The following is a 14881-nucleotide window of genomic DNA, read 5'->3' on the forward strand; positions in this document are numbered from 1 at the left end:
GTAAGACCTTTATAAAACAGGAACAACTTTTTGAAAAACGGAATTTACAAATTATTAAAAATGGGCTGCATATACAGGCCCAACAGGCAGTTACTCAGAAGATACTGGTTGTCGTTGTTTTCGGGTTTACATAATGTGACAGAACAGTCTCCAATAATATGTCAAACCAGAAGACAAAATGCAACTGCTAGCTAGCTTTAGAGATACTATATACAGATATATAAGAAAACAGAGTCAGCAAAACTTACAAACTTCATCACTTCTTACTCTCCAGATATTTGGAACATACCTAAAAATTTTCAACAGATATTGTATGATCTTAGAGAACTCTTAAAATAATACAATATTATGGAATAGTCAAATTAAGTTATTAAAACCAAAGCAGCTGTTTCTTGATGTCTTCAGCCTTTTAACCTAAGACCCAAATAGTTTAACTCTATCAGTTAACATTTGATCCAAGAGTTGACTTTTTTTTTTTTAAAGATTTTTTATTTATTTATTTTAGAGACAGAGCACAAGAGGGGGGAGTGGGAGAGGGAGAAGCAGACTCCCTGCCGAGCAGGGAGCCTGATGCGGGACTCGATCCCGGGACTCCAGGATTATGACCTGAGCCGAAGGCAGTCGCTCAACCAACTGAGCCACCCAGGCGCCCCCAAGAGTTGACTTTTTTAAATGCCAATACTCTTAAACCTCTTTCAAAAATACTTAAAAATGCACGTAGACTAATATATTACTGAGAAGTTTATCTCATTTCTTTAAATACGGGCCATGGGCTGACTTGTAGAACAGTGGGTAAGCACAGAGATGAATTAGCAATTTCCTTGTTTCTTTTCAAGTATTTACACCAAACAATGCAACTGAAAGAACAATTTCTGCAGGGAAAAATTAGGTGCATGATTCTCATTTGTAGGTTACAATGAAAAAGGACTCAAACTGCTTAACGAAGGGGAAATTGCACTGCTTTGGGGTCAACAAATATCTGAAGGGTTGCAGTTTTATAGGCAACTGAAAAATCTGAAAGGTAATAAAAAAGTAAAAGTAATGTCTCTTGGTGTAGAAGATTTAGGACATACTTTTACAAGTAAGTTTCATAATAGCTGATTTTTCATTAAAGAGTCTGTAACACACATATGTATCTTATTTCAAAAGAGGCAGTGACTCAGAGATGCTTAGATTCAACTTCCGGTTCAATCAAAGAAAAGTCCAAATGTTTGGAATTAAATGATCCACTACTCGCCAAAAATCCACAAAATATTCACACCAGACAGACCAAGATTAACTCTCCTATAAAGAGAAGAAGAAAAAAAAAAGGTTTTAGTGGAATTGACTGAATGTCAAGCATTTAGGGTCTTTTTTCAAATAATGAAAACAAGAGTCTTGACAAGGAATACATATTTCATCAATGACATTTAATGCTATTCTGTAATGAGTTAGGTTACATATGGTTTATCAGGTGAACCCTAGTAATAGTAACTGCTTTCTTAACTGTGCTTAAAACCCAAATTTAGAACAAGTGGATTTATGGGGTGTGGAAAATTAATTTTTTAGTAGATCTCAATAACTATTACACAGGATAGAGTTAACCAAATAATTTTAGCAAGTAAAAGTATCAATTAAAATTTTAAAATAGAGGATATAGGGATGCTAGGCCTCTTAGAGAATGTTACCTATTCAACTTGAATTGGGGATTTACCAATTATTACTGATGCTTTAGTGAATTTGTATATGGGGATTATTGATACAGTCTCAACTAAACCCTACTGTATATATAACAAAAAGAAAAATCTACTTCTACTCCATAGAGTACTACACCATATTCAAAGTACAAAGGGAAGAGAGGGCTATAAGCTAAATTACTCATCTAACAAAATAAGAAATCAACCTCCAATGTCTCAAACTGAAGAATCAAGAGAGAGCTACATGCCTCTATTATGTGGAACCATGAGAGTAGTGTTAGAAGAAAAGACTAAATCAGTTTCAAGTGGGCTTGGGAACACAGGGAACTGCTCATTTCTGTCATGAACTTACAGCACTACAGAACTTTAAAAATTATGAGTAGTTAATTTTGATAAAAAAATTAAAAAATATATATATATTACAAAAATGCCCTTCAAAGAAGGTAATTTCTATATTAACTGGTTTTTCCCATTTCTTCAAGGAACTTCTTCACCAAAACTGCAAATGATAGGGGCACCTGGCTGGCTCAGTCAGGGGAGCGTGTGACTCTTGGATCTCGGGATTGTGAGTTTGAGCCCCCTGTTTTATTTTTTTAAGATTGCTTAAAAAAATAAAATAAAATCTTAAACAAAAACCCTACAAATGATAAATCTCAATTTGATAGAAAGAAATGTTTTAATTTTGGCTTTTTCGTATATAAGGCTAAGCATCTTTTCATGTTTATTAGCCATTTACACAACACTTTTCTGTGAAAGTCTTTCAGTCTATGACCATTTTCTGTTTTTCTTTTTTTTTTTTTAAAGATTTTATTTATTTATTTGAGACAGAGAGAATGAGAGAGACAGAGAGCACATGAGAGGGGGGAGGGTCAGAGGGAGGAGCAGACTCCCTGCAGAGCAGGGAGCCCGATGCGGGACTCGATCCCGGGACTCCAGGATCATGACCTGAGCCGAAGGCAGTCGCCCAACCAACTGAGCCACCCAGGCGCCCTTGTTTTTATTTTCTAATGAATTTATTTTTTAATTTATTATTATTTAAAAAAATATTTTATGTATTCATTTGAGACAGAGAGAGAGAGCACAAGCAGGGGGAGCGGCAGAGGGAAGGGAGCAGCAGGCTCCCCATTGAGCAGGGAGCCCGATGTGGGGCTCAATCCCAGGACCCAGAGAGCACGACCTGAGCCGAAGGCAGACACTCAACCATCTGAGCCACCCAGGCACCCCTCCAATGAATTTATATATGCTCTTTATATATGATGGATATTAGCTTGGATTTGCTATATGTGTTCCAACCATAATATTTTGTCTCAGTTTGTCATTTAGCTTTAAGCTTTATTTATGGTTTATTTGCTGAACAGAGCCCTTAAATTACTGTGCAGTCAATTCTGTCTAGATTTTTTTTTTCCCTTTTGGAAGTAAAACATTCATCTCATTCCAGTAACTGTACAAATATCTGGCATTGAATTGATAATGTATTTGAATCAATCTGCTGCTTTATGGGCATGATTCCAAATGGACTATATTTGAGCTACTTGCTTATTTCCTTTAAGTTAGATGATAGTAGTTTTTTAACCATTTGATTGTTTTAGAATGTATTAAAAAGATTAATCAATCATATTTAAAAAGTTAATTTCAAAGCTTCTTTTCCCTTGGTTAAGAAAAAAATCTCAAGGGCGCCTGGGTGGCTCAGTCGTTAAGCAACTGCCTTTGGCTCAGGTCATGGTCCCAGGGTCCTAGGATCGAGGCCCACATCGGGCTCCTTGCTCAGCGGGGAGCCGCTTCTCCCTCTGCCTCTGCCTGCTGCTTCCGCCTGCTTGTGCTCTCTGACAAGTAAATAAATGAAATCTATTTAAAAAAAAAGAGAGAGTCGCATGCTAACGACTGAGCCAGGCTGGCGCCCCCATAATTTTAAATTTTCTAACAGACACCTTAAAAATTTTATAAAAAGTAAAAAGAAACAGGTGAAATTAATTTTAGTAATATATTTCATTTAATCCCAATACATCCAATGTATTAATTCAACATGTAGTCAATGTACCAAGTTATTAAAGAGATCTTTTACTTTTTTTTTGGTCTTCAAATTCTAGTCTATATATTTTACACTTACAACACATCTCATTTCAGATGAGTCATGTTTCAAATGCTCAATGCCACATGTGGCTGGTGGCTGCTCTATCAGACAATGCAGGTCTAGAACATGTATAAAACAGGACGCCTAAACAAAAGTGAAAAGAGGCATGCATATCAAAACTGGAGTGGACCTTAGATGTTTTCCACTCCATGCCTTTCCCTTCACATTTTCTTAACCTCAGGTTTTTAGACTCTCAGACCTTTGCATTATCAGATTTACCCAGCTTTACCTGCAGTCCTGTTCCTTCAAAACATTATTTGATAACACTAAAATTTTGAATCACCAAAAGGACCATACAACAATTCTGAATTTATTGTTAATAGCATGTGAGCTTCATTACTACATATTTAGAATAACAAAGTAAACAATTTCAACTGCCCATTTTTCCACCCCAGTTAACAATAATACGGAATGGCTGCTGACTCAGTCTTTCTGGAAATATAAAACATTTTGCAGAAGCCTTTGTGTCTGATATGGGATGGCTTTTGTTTTGTTTTTAAATTTTAAAGTGGCAAGAGCCTGATATGGATCTCAGAGTTGCTCCTCTGAGGGACACAACTGTAAAGCCAATGATGTGGTCCAATGTAATGGAGGTTGGTGAGGAATGAAGGGACTTGCCCAAGAGAGCAGAACTGGTTAGTGACAGGGCTGGGCTTACACTAGAAGCCCAATCTCTTGTTCAGTCCACAATCCTTTCAGTATATGATGCTGCCTTCTGCAGAATCTTAACAAAGGAAGAAAAACAGTAAATAAATTAAGTACTTGTGTTTTTAAATAAGCATCAATACTTACCCAAGCATTCCTGACTCTTTAGTCTTTATGATGTAGAGGAACATTAACAATGTATGAAACATATTATTTCGGCCCTGGAACAAAAAGACAGCAAGATTTAAACCAAGCCAAACAAAAAATTATGCGAACCAAACAAAAAGATAAACGCAGATCCTATCAGTTCACATTCTACTAACTCAGAATTCTGTGTAATTCAGACTTTCATTTGCATGGATTTGGACAGAAACTTCAATGGTCCAAAATATTAACACTTACAAAGGTGAAATGTTAAACTTGAAAAAAGGAAATTAGTATTAATTAATAATAGGAATAGGAATTTGATGGAGAACACAATTTATGATTATAGTCAATGTAAAATTTCTTAGTAAAGAAGCTGGTAACAACACCAAGTGCAAAGATCATCAGCAGAAGTGATGTTTGCAGTCAAGAGTAAAATACCTGAATAGAAATGTAAACTGGTACAATAATCTTTTGTAGAAAGTAGTTTTATAATATATTTTAAAAGCCTTGAAAATATTCTATAACCTAGAATTCCACTTTTGGACTTTAAGCTAACAAAATTACCCAAAATGCAGATAGCTATATCCATAAAAATGAATACTCAGCAGTGTTTATGATAATGAAGAATTAGAACATCCAAAATGTCCAACGACAGGGGAATGATTGAATACATTATGTTATAATCTTATGATAAACTTTTTTACAGCCATTAAAAAGTGTTTCTATGGAAGCTTTTTAATGGGATGGAAAATTATGGTTTTTTAAGGTAATTAAATTAAGAAGTTAATTTTTAAAAAGGAAATAAAATTACATAAATATGATTTCAACCCATAAAATAGCACAGAGAAAGACCAAAATGAAATTTACCAAAGGCAATACACCAAAAATGTTAACAATAGCTGCCTTTAAGTAATGGAATAATGAATGATCTTTCTTCTTTTTCTTTCCCAAATTAAGCATATATTACTTTTATAGTTAAAAAAAAGGGGGATAGTCAAGAAATGCATTTTCCCTAATTTAAAAAGTTTACCCATTCCCTAAACAAGAGACTCTAAAAAATATTATCAAAGCAAGTCATCTGTGACACTCTGTAATAGCAATTTTTACATTTAGAAGTACCTTTGGAAGATTGTAGACATGACGCTGGTAGATTAGCTCATAATGGGGAGGGTTGATAGCACTCTGATAAATGCAAAAAACATTCTCATTTGTCACATCTGTAAAGAAAATATGCTACATTAACAAAACAAGCCAACCTCTCTATGTATCTCATGTGAAAACCTCAACCCATTCTTTTAGGAAGTTTATACCTGGTTTATTTGGTGTCTGAACAAAGTGCTGAGAAGTAAATGTTTTTCCGTCAGGGTACTTAGGATGTGGAGGTAATCTGGAATCGAGGTAGGTGCAAAATACATGCATGATGATCTGAAGATGAGGAAACAATTTTTCAAAATCAGCATGAAAATCTATCATGGCTTTAAGCCTTTGTTTATAATGACTCCAATTTTTAAATTTTTCCCTAAAGAGAGAACTAGCAAAAATGCTTTCAAGTGGTTACATTTATAAGATGAAATCTATAAAATGAAAAGAGAAAAGCAAGACATTCCCAGTTTTCTGTTAAGTGGATTGTTCATACCCATATAGTTAACAACAAAAAAAACAATGCGGCGCCTGGGTGGTTCAGTCGGTTAAGCGGCTGCCTTCGGCTCAGGTCATGATCCCAGGGTCCTAGGATCGAGTCCCGCATCGGGCTCCCTGCTCAGTGGAGAGTCTGCTTCTCCTTCTCCTCTGCCTGCCTCTCTGCCTACTTGTGCTCTCTATCTCTCTGTCAAATAAATAAATAAAATCTTAAAAAAAAAAACCCACAAGATAAAAATACACATATATTCTCAATTTGAGTATCAGCATTTGAAACTTCATTTTTACATATAATGTCATTATTAAAACAATAAAGAACATGATCTTGAAAAACTCTTAAATGCTCAAAAACATTATACTCTTCGATTTCATCAATCTTAATTCTAGGATTTTTTTTTTTTAAGAGAGCGTTAGTGTGTGTGGGTGGGGAACAGAGGGAAAGGGAGAGAGAATTTTAAGCAGGCCCCACTCCCAGAATCTTATGGCTGATCTCACAACCCTGAGGAGATCATCACCTGAGCCAAAATCAGGAGTCAGAGACTTAACCAACTGAGCCACCCAGGCTCCTCTAGGAATCATTCTTTTTTTTTTTTTTTTTTAAAGATTTTATTTATTTATTTGACAGAGAGAGACACAGCAAGAGAGGGAACACAAGCAGGGGGAGTGGGAGAGGGAGAAGCAGGCTTCCCGCTGAGCAGGGAGCCCGATGCGGGGCTTGATCGCAGGACCCTGGGATCATGACCTGAGCCGAAGGCAGACGCTTAACGACTGAGCCACCCAGGCGCTCCTAGGAATCATTCTTAAAGCCATAATCCCAAATAAGAAAAAAATATGCATCATGATATTCCTTGCAATCTTATTTAAAACAGAAACTAAATAATTCTCAAACTTTTAGCTCCAATATAAGAAAACAGTTACTTGAGTGTGTGTAATAATGAAAAAATACTTAAACATTGCAAAAGTGAAAAAAGAATATAAAATTTTACATGTGGGATGATTACAACTATGATAAAAACATTAAAAAATAGTGCATGGGGCGCCTGGGTGGCTCAGATGGTTAAGCGTCTGCCTTCGGCTCAGGTCATGATCCCAGAGTCCTGGGATCAAGCCCCGCATCAGGCTCCCTGCTCAGCGGGAAGCCTGCTTCTCCCTCTCCCACTCCCCCTGCTTGTGTTCCCTCTCTCGCTGTCTCTCTCTCTGTCAAATAAATCAATAAAATCTTTAAAAAAAAAAATTAAAAAATAGTGCAATCTAAGTAAAGGGAAAAAAAGAAAATACACCAAAATATATATTTTTTAATGTTTTATTTATTTATTCATGTGAGTCAGAGAGAGAGAGGCAGAGGGAGAAGCAGGCTCCCCACCTAGCAGGGAGCCCGATGAGGGACTTGATCCCAGGACCCTGGGATCATGACCTGAGCCTAAGGCAGACACTTAACCATCTGAGCCACCCAGGCGCCCCCATACACCAAAATATTAACAGTGGTTAAGATGCTGGTAAAATTTAAAATTTTTATTTCTACCTTAGTTTCTAAATTCTTTTTAATACTTATTTTTATAATAGAAAAATAAAAGTATATAAATACAATAACATGGAAAAATGTTAAACCAAAAAAAAAAAAAGTAGGGACTTACAGCAGAATCAGTGGGCAGGTCTGTATCCCACTTGCGTCCTTTGAAGTCTCCACCTCTATTCCATCGAAATGAACTCATACAGCCTCCCTGAGAAAGTTCTGGAGAAACAAAGATGAAATTTAAAAAGCCAAAAAAATAAGAAAAAAGGCCGAAGGGCTACAGTAAGGGAAGCATATCATCTTAAAAACCTGATGAAAACACCCAAATATAAAGAAATACAAGATATAAAAGATTAACTTACATATTACCATTCGGGGTTCTTAAAAAAATCAGTGTCATGTGGGGGAAAAAGGTAGGGCAGAACTGTTCCTGAGAAAGTGACTAAAAAAAGATAAAACAACATACGGTAATGTGTGAACCTACACTCTATTCTGGTTAGGAAAAAAGGGTATGTTTTGAACAATTGGAAAATTTGAATATGAACTGTGTATTAGATGATATTATAGAAATATCACTAATTTTAAAGGTCTGTTAAGTGTATTGGGGTTATGTAGGAGAATGTTCTTATTTTTAGGAAATCGCATGCTGAAAAGTAATGATGTCCGTAATGAATTTCAAATGGTAGAGCAAAAAAATAAAAGTGCATGTGCATATATGTAGAGAGAATCAATGACAGCGAAATGTTGGTAACCATCCAACCTAGAAGGCCTATATAGTGTTCGCTGTACTTTTTAAGCTTTTTTGTATATTTGATTATTTTGCATACATGTGTACATACACATATTTTTTGGATACACAAATATCCTGTTATCAGGCAATCTTGCCAAAAATTGCAACCTGAATTTACAGGAAATACAGAGGACAGAGGATCATGTAAAATTACACCCCATGGGGACGTATTCAGTAAAATCCATACCATGGGCAACTCTATAGGACAAACAATTCAGTTTTTTCAACAAATAAGTTGCAGAGAAAAAAAAAAAAAGGATGGACAGGAAACCTATAGCTTAAAAGGAACTTATAAGATTTATTTATTTGACAGAGAGAGAAAGAGAGAGAGAGAGAGTACAAGCAGGGGGAGTGGCAGGCAGAGGGAGAGGGAGAAGCAGGCTCTCTGCTGAGCAGTGAGCCCGATGTGGGACTCGATCCCAGGACTCTGGGCTCATGACCTGAGCAGAAGGCAGATGCTTAACCGACTGAGCCGCCCAGGTGCCCAGGAACTTAAATGCTTGCTTTATCAACCAGTCATACCATGTGATTATATTTGAATCCCAATTCAAATAATACCAGAAAAAGTAATTACACATTTTATGAGTTGGTTGGAAATTCGTACATAAGGTATATATTTCATGATATAAAGAAACTGTTAAAAAATATTAGGTGTGATAATTGTATTGAGGTAAAGGCCTTATCTTTGAGACACATACCGAGCTATATATAATACAGAAAGGGAGGAGATAGATGGGGCTATGGATAGGGCTTGAGATGCCCAGGGACTGAAGGCTGCAGGGACCAGGGGCTATGTACAAGAGGCTTCAGCATTCTGTTGTGTCTAGTTTTATGAAAATCTGAATTCTCCTTATAATAAAAACTTTCTTAAAAGTCACGATAAATGATTATTCCTGAACCCTAGTCCAAACCCAGGGGAGAGAGGGGGCACCATAACGCTTTCAAATTAAAATTTATGAGAAATCTGAAGAGTGAAATACTATTTCTAAAACTTGTTTTAGTGATGAGAACATTTTACAGTTTATCCAAATAAAAGCAGGGAGGCATAAAGAGAGAGTGGAATATCAGGGAGGTTAAATTTCCTGATTCTCACGCCAGTCTCCTCAGAAGATCACATTTCCCTCCCATAATCTGGACCTAACAGAAATACAAAGAAGCAACATATTAAATATGAATTACAAGAATTGAGAGAAAGAAGGATCAGCACGTTGAAACTATGAAGAATGTCACAGTGGTATCCATTTTTGGTAGTTAAAAGAGTAGCAAATGAGTGAAATATTTACTTGAGCCCATGTAGCTCATATTTAAGTTTCCCTATATAGAATAACATTAGTATTTTCAAGGCTAATGATATCATTTTGACAATTCCTTTATTTATTTGAGAGAGAGAGAGAGAGAGCACAAGCAGGGGGAGTGGCAGGCAGGGGCAGAGGGAGAAGCAGGCTCCCCACGGAGCAGGGAGCCTAACATTGGGACTCGATCCCAGGATACTGAGGATTATGACCTGAGCCAAAGGCAGCTGCTTAACCAACTGAGCCACCCAGGTGTCCCGTTTTGACAATTCTTAAGCATATGAAATATAAAAACCAAAAGTTGTTCAAGACTTAACTAAGCCATAATTAAATATATATTTATAAAATATAAGATACTTAGTAATACTTACATTTTTTTTCCTTGTTACTTTTTTTCTTTGAGAGAGAGAGAGAGAGTGTGTGAGTTGGGGGGGGGGGGCAACGGAAGAGGGAGAGAGAGAATCTAAGCAGGCTCCAAACTCAGTGCAGAGCCCAATGAGGAACTTGATCTCAACGACCGTGAGATCTTGACCTGAACCGAAGCCGTCACAACTGAGCCCCCCAGGCACCCCTCCTTGTTACTTTTATTTACAAAATCTCAAAGCAGTGAAATTTTTTCCTCTTCAAATTACTAGTTACCTTTGATCCTTTCAAACAAGTATTCCTGATTTGGTGTAAGGTCTAGATACTGCACAATTGTATTCAAAGTTGGAATGAGAGGAGCTTTGACCAGCGCAGCTTGTTTCAAGCTAGTAATACTAGCCTCTGTTAAAAATAAAACACACCGGACAGATTATTCTTCATGTGGGTTCTAAAAGAACTTAAAATGCTCTTTCCTCCACAGATGTTGAAGGAATAAATGAAAGCAATAATAGTTTAACAATTTGCATTATCTACACTTTACTTACAATTTCTTTTTATCATTTCTGGCACGGTGGCCAGATTTATAAACACAGATACCACATGAACACACACTCCAAAAGCAGCAGCCAAATCCAGCCTGACAAATCTATAAACAGCTAATACACAAAATATTTTTGTGGGGTATGCATAAAAAGATACACGAGAGCTTTCAAAATCAGGTTGAGAAGAAGTTGCCTGTTACACCACTGATAAGCACAAACTTTTTATGACAGTGATTTCTCTTATCATGAAAGACAACTGTACAAAGCAATTAATAAACCAACAGAAATTTTCAGAATGTCTAACCTTACTAGTAATACTCAATGTTGGGAAAAAGGCATTCTTCTGTGTGACATGGTTGCTAGAGGATAAATCGGTAGAAGCTTTTCAAAGGGTTATGTACATCAAAAGCCTTAATGTATTTATTCCTACTGAACTAACTCCACTTCTGAGAAATTATCCCTAAGAAATAATTACAAATGTACACAAAGATTTAGATAAAAGGATATTTACTCACAGCATTACTAATAACAGTAAAGGGCAAAACCCCTACATATTAGATAATAAAGATCAGTTAAATACAACATATTACACATACAAAAAAGAAATACAATCTAGCCACCAAAAACAGTACTGGAGAATATTTAACAAAATAGAAAAACTGGGGGGTAAAAGTAGGCAACAAAACAGTATGACTCCAATTTAATTAGAAGTAGGTACATATATGTACCATATTCCCTCAACTCCTAAATACATACTTTTAAATTTTAATGTTCTTAAATTATGCTATAACATACAACTGAGAGATATACATACACTAACATATATATTATATACATACTAAAATATATATTGTATATACCAATATTATATATAAGTATACGACTATATATATATTAGTATATATACTATATATATATACACACATACACTTATATAGTTACATATATATAGTTAGTATCATAACCAAAAATAATAACTGGTTGTGACTTAAAATTGATAGTGATTTATCTCTGGAAGCAGGATTTTGGGTAATATTTTTCTTTGTGTACTTCTGTCTCTACTTTCCAGCCTCTCTACAATGAACATAGTATATATATACTGCATTTGTAGTCACAAAGCAATGTCATTCTTTTTAAAAAGCACATCACACTGATATTCCTTACTTATTTTGAAATCTAATTACTTAACACTAAATAAGTTATGGTATTTTAGGCAAATTGTATGGAACCTTAACAGTTTTATTTTTTTGCAGGTAAGAGAGTTGAAAATAGGTGATTTTAAATTAGCATTATTACACATTCTTTATGCTTTGTACAACTTGGAATTAATATTTGATAAGGAACTTGTATCTAGAATATATAAAGAACACCTCAATGATAAAAAAGACAAATGATCCAATTTAAAAATGGTAAAGGATCTGAAAAGATATTTCTCCTAAGAAGATGTATGAACGGCCAATAAGCACATGAAAAGATGCCCAACATCAGTAGTCATCAGGAAAATGCAAATCAAAACCACAATGAGAAACTATTTCACACCCATTAGGACAACTATAATAAAAAGGACAGATAAGTATTGGTGAAGATGTGAGAAACTGAAACCCTCATACATTGTTTGTGGGAATGTAAAATGGTACAGCTGCTTTAGAAAAGAGTCTGCTGTTCCTCAAAAAGTTAAACATGGAGTTACCATACGGCTCAGCCACTGTACTCCTAGAGAAAGTTAAAACATATGTCCACACAAACACCTGTATACAACTGTTCATAGCAGCATTATTCATAATAGCCAAAAAGTGAAAACAACCCAAATGTCAGTCAACTGCTAAATGGGTAAACAAAATGCAATAGATCAATATAATAGGATATTATTTGGCAATAAAAAGAAACAAAGTACTGATAAATGTTGTAACACAGATGAACCTTGAAAACATGTGAAGTGAAAGAAGCCAGTCACAAATGACAACAGATTGTAAGATTCCATTTATGTGAAATATCCAGAACGGGTCTGTCTAAATTGGTAGTTGCCTTGGGCTGGGGAATGGGTGATGGGGGGAACGGGGTATATGGGGTTACTTTTCTGGGCGATGAAATACTCTAAAATTGATTGTGGTTGCACAACCCAAACCTCTAAACTGTAGACTTTAAATGGGTGAACTGTACGGTAAGTAAATTCTATTTCAATAAAACTTTTATTAGAAAATATATATATTAGAGACATTTAGTTTTGTCTTCGCCTCAAGATAACAAAGTTGTTAAATAGCCCAGTACAAAAAGAAAATTTCTGCTTGGCAGATTCACTGATGGTAAATCAAATGTTGGGCTCTATTTTCACGTACCTCCTATCTGAAGCTCAGGACAGCCCATTCGTCTCATCTGTGTGCTCACAGACTCGATCTCTTGTACCAATGGCACTAATATTGTCTCATTGATCCACTAGGAAGAAACAAGGCAAAGATTTTACATACATAATTCCAAAGCATTTCTCAAATAATTCTTTTATTTATTTATTTATTTAAAAGATTTTATTTATTTATTTATTTGAGAGAGAGAGAATGAGAGAGAACACATGAGAGGGGATAGGGTCAGAGGGCAAAGCAGACTCCCTGCCGAGCAGGGAGCCCGATGCGGGACTCGATCCAGGGACTCCAGGATCATGACCTGAGCCGAAGGCAGTTGCTTAACCAACTGAGCCACACAGGCGCCCTCTTTTTTTTTTTTTTTTTTTAAGATTTTATTTATTTATTTGACAGAGAGACACAGCGAGAGAGGGAACACAAGCAGGGGGAGTGGGAGAGGGAGAAGCAGGCCTCCCGCTGAGCAGGGAGCCCGATGCGGGGCTCGATCCCAGGACCCTGGGATCATGACCTGAGCTGAAGGCAGACGCTTAATGACTGAGCCACCCAGGCGCCCCTCAAATAATTATTTTCATGAAATGCTAAGAATATTTACTGTCTTCTACTTGTATAGTGTGTATATATATAGTATAGTGAAAGAGAATGAAGTAGCAGCTGCTGAAGTCCGGAAAGTTAAGTAAGCAAGCTAGTAGAGTGTAAGTCAACTAAGTCATAGTCTTAAAGCATGTAGGCCTGCTTATTGCTGAAGAAAATATAAAAATTTCAGTTATATGTTAAGTTTATTTCTTTCTGTCCTTTTTTCCTTCCTTCCCTTCTTTCTTCTCTTTCTTTCTCTTTCTTCCTTTCTTTTCTTTCTCTCTCTCTTCTTTTTCTTTCTTTCTTTCTTTCTAGATTTATTTATTCATTTGACAGAGAAACAGCACAAGCGGGGGGCAGTGGGAGAGAGAGAGAGAATCCCAAGCAGACTCTGTGCTGAGCATGGAGCCCCATGTGCGGCTTGATCTCATGACCCTGAGATCACGACCTGAGCTGAAACCAAGAGTCAGACGCTCAAGAGACTGCACCACAAGACACCCCATGCTAAGTTTTTCTCAAGTTTTTATGATTATTATATTTAACTAAAAGGATAATTTCCGATTTACATTTCTACAGTAATGATCACACATTTTTTCATGTCATGTTTATATTTTGTAATTAGTAAGACAGTTTTTCAAACGAACATAATTGATTAACTCAGAAGGCTTACCCAATTCCCGAGCTGTGTGGAAACACATCTATTATACATATCAGATCTACTGGCTTATGAATATTACAATATTACTTTAGGACTAGAAACCTCAAATGCCACTTCGGATGGCTAATATCAAACTAATCCTGAGAAGTGAAAAGATTGTCCAAGGAAATACCCCATTTGAATTGTCTGTGTGTTATGTGTTTTGTGTGTATGTTCATGGCAACTTCGACCACTACTTCTGTTTAACCATAAAATGGAACGACGAAAAAGTTTCAGATGAAAAACAAGTCTGCAATTCCTTACACAGATTTGTGAATTAAGAAACCTTTTAGGGTGCCTGGGTGGCTCAGACGGTTAAGCGTCTGCCTTCGGCTCAGGTCATGATCCCGGAGTCCTGGGATCGAGTCCCGCATCGGGCTCCCTGCTCTGCGGGAAGTCTGCTTCTCCCTCTGCCTCTCTCTCTCTCATGAATAAGTAAATAAAATCTTTAAAAAAAAAAAAAGAAACCTTTTATAAAAACACAAAGTTTTTTGGTAATCCATTTAGCAAGCAAACC

At 36.2% G+C, this 14881-nt stretch overlaps 1 protein-coding gene across 3 annotated transcripts in view; it reads right to left on the reverse strand.

The window, feature by feature from the left end:
* Positions 1–638: 638 nt before the first annotated feature.
* The window catches only part of TMEM209 (transmembrane protein 209), a 31183-nt gene continuing 16940 nt past the window's right edge, over positions 639–14881 (reverse strand). For all 3 annotated transcript variants that reach the window (XM_035021110.1, XM_035021112.1, XM_035021111.1), the window contains exons 9-15: positions 13074–13170; positions 10472–10597; positions 7872–7969; positions 5910–6024; positions 5719–5816; positions 4600–4673; positions 639–1284 (exon numbers count right to left, since the gene is read on the reverse strand). In XM_035021110.1, coding sequence (XP_034877001.1) covers positions 1230–1284; positions 4600–4673; positions 5719–5816; positions 5910–6024; positions 7872–7969; positions 10472–10597; positions 13074–13170 — 663 coding nt within the window. In that variant the 3' untranslated portion in view covers positions 639–1229. The remainder of the gene's footprint in view (positions 1285–4599; positions 4674–5718; positions 5817–5909; positions 6025–7871; positions 7970–10471; positions 10598–13073; positions 13171–14881) is intronic.

The sequence above is a fragment of the Mirounga leonina genome, unplaced genomic scaffold, assembly GCF_011800145.1.
Source record: "Mirounga leonina isolate KUSES-001 unplaced genomic scaffold, KU_Mleo_1.0 Mir_174, whole genome shotgun sequence".
Classification (NCBI taxonomy): Eukaryota; Metazoa; Chordata; class Mammalia; order Carnivora; family Phocidae; genus Mirounga; species Mirounga leonina.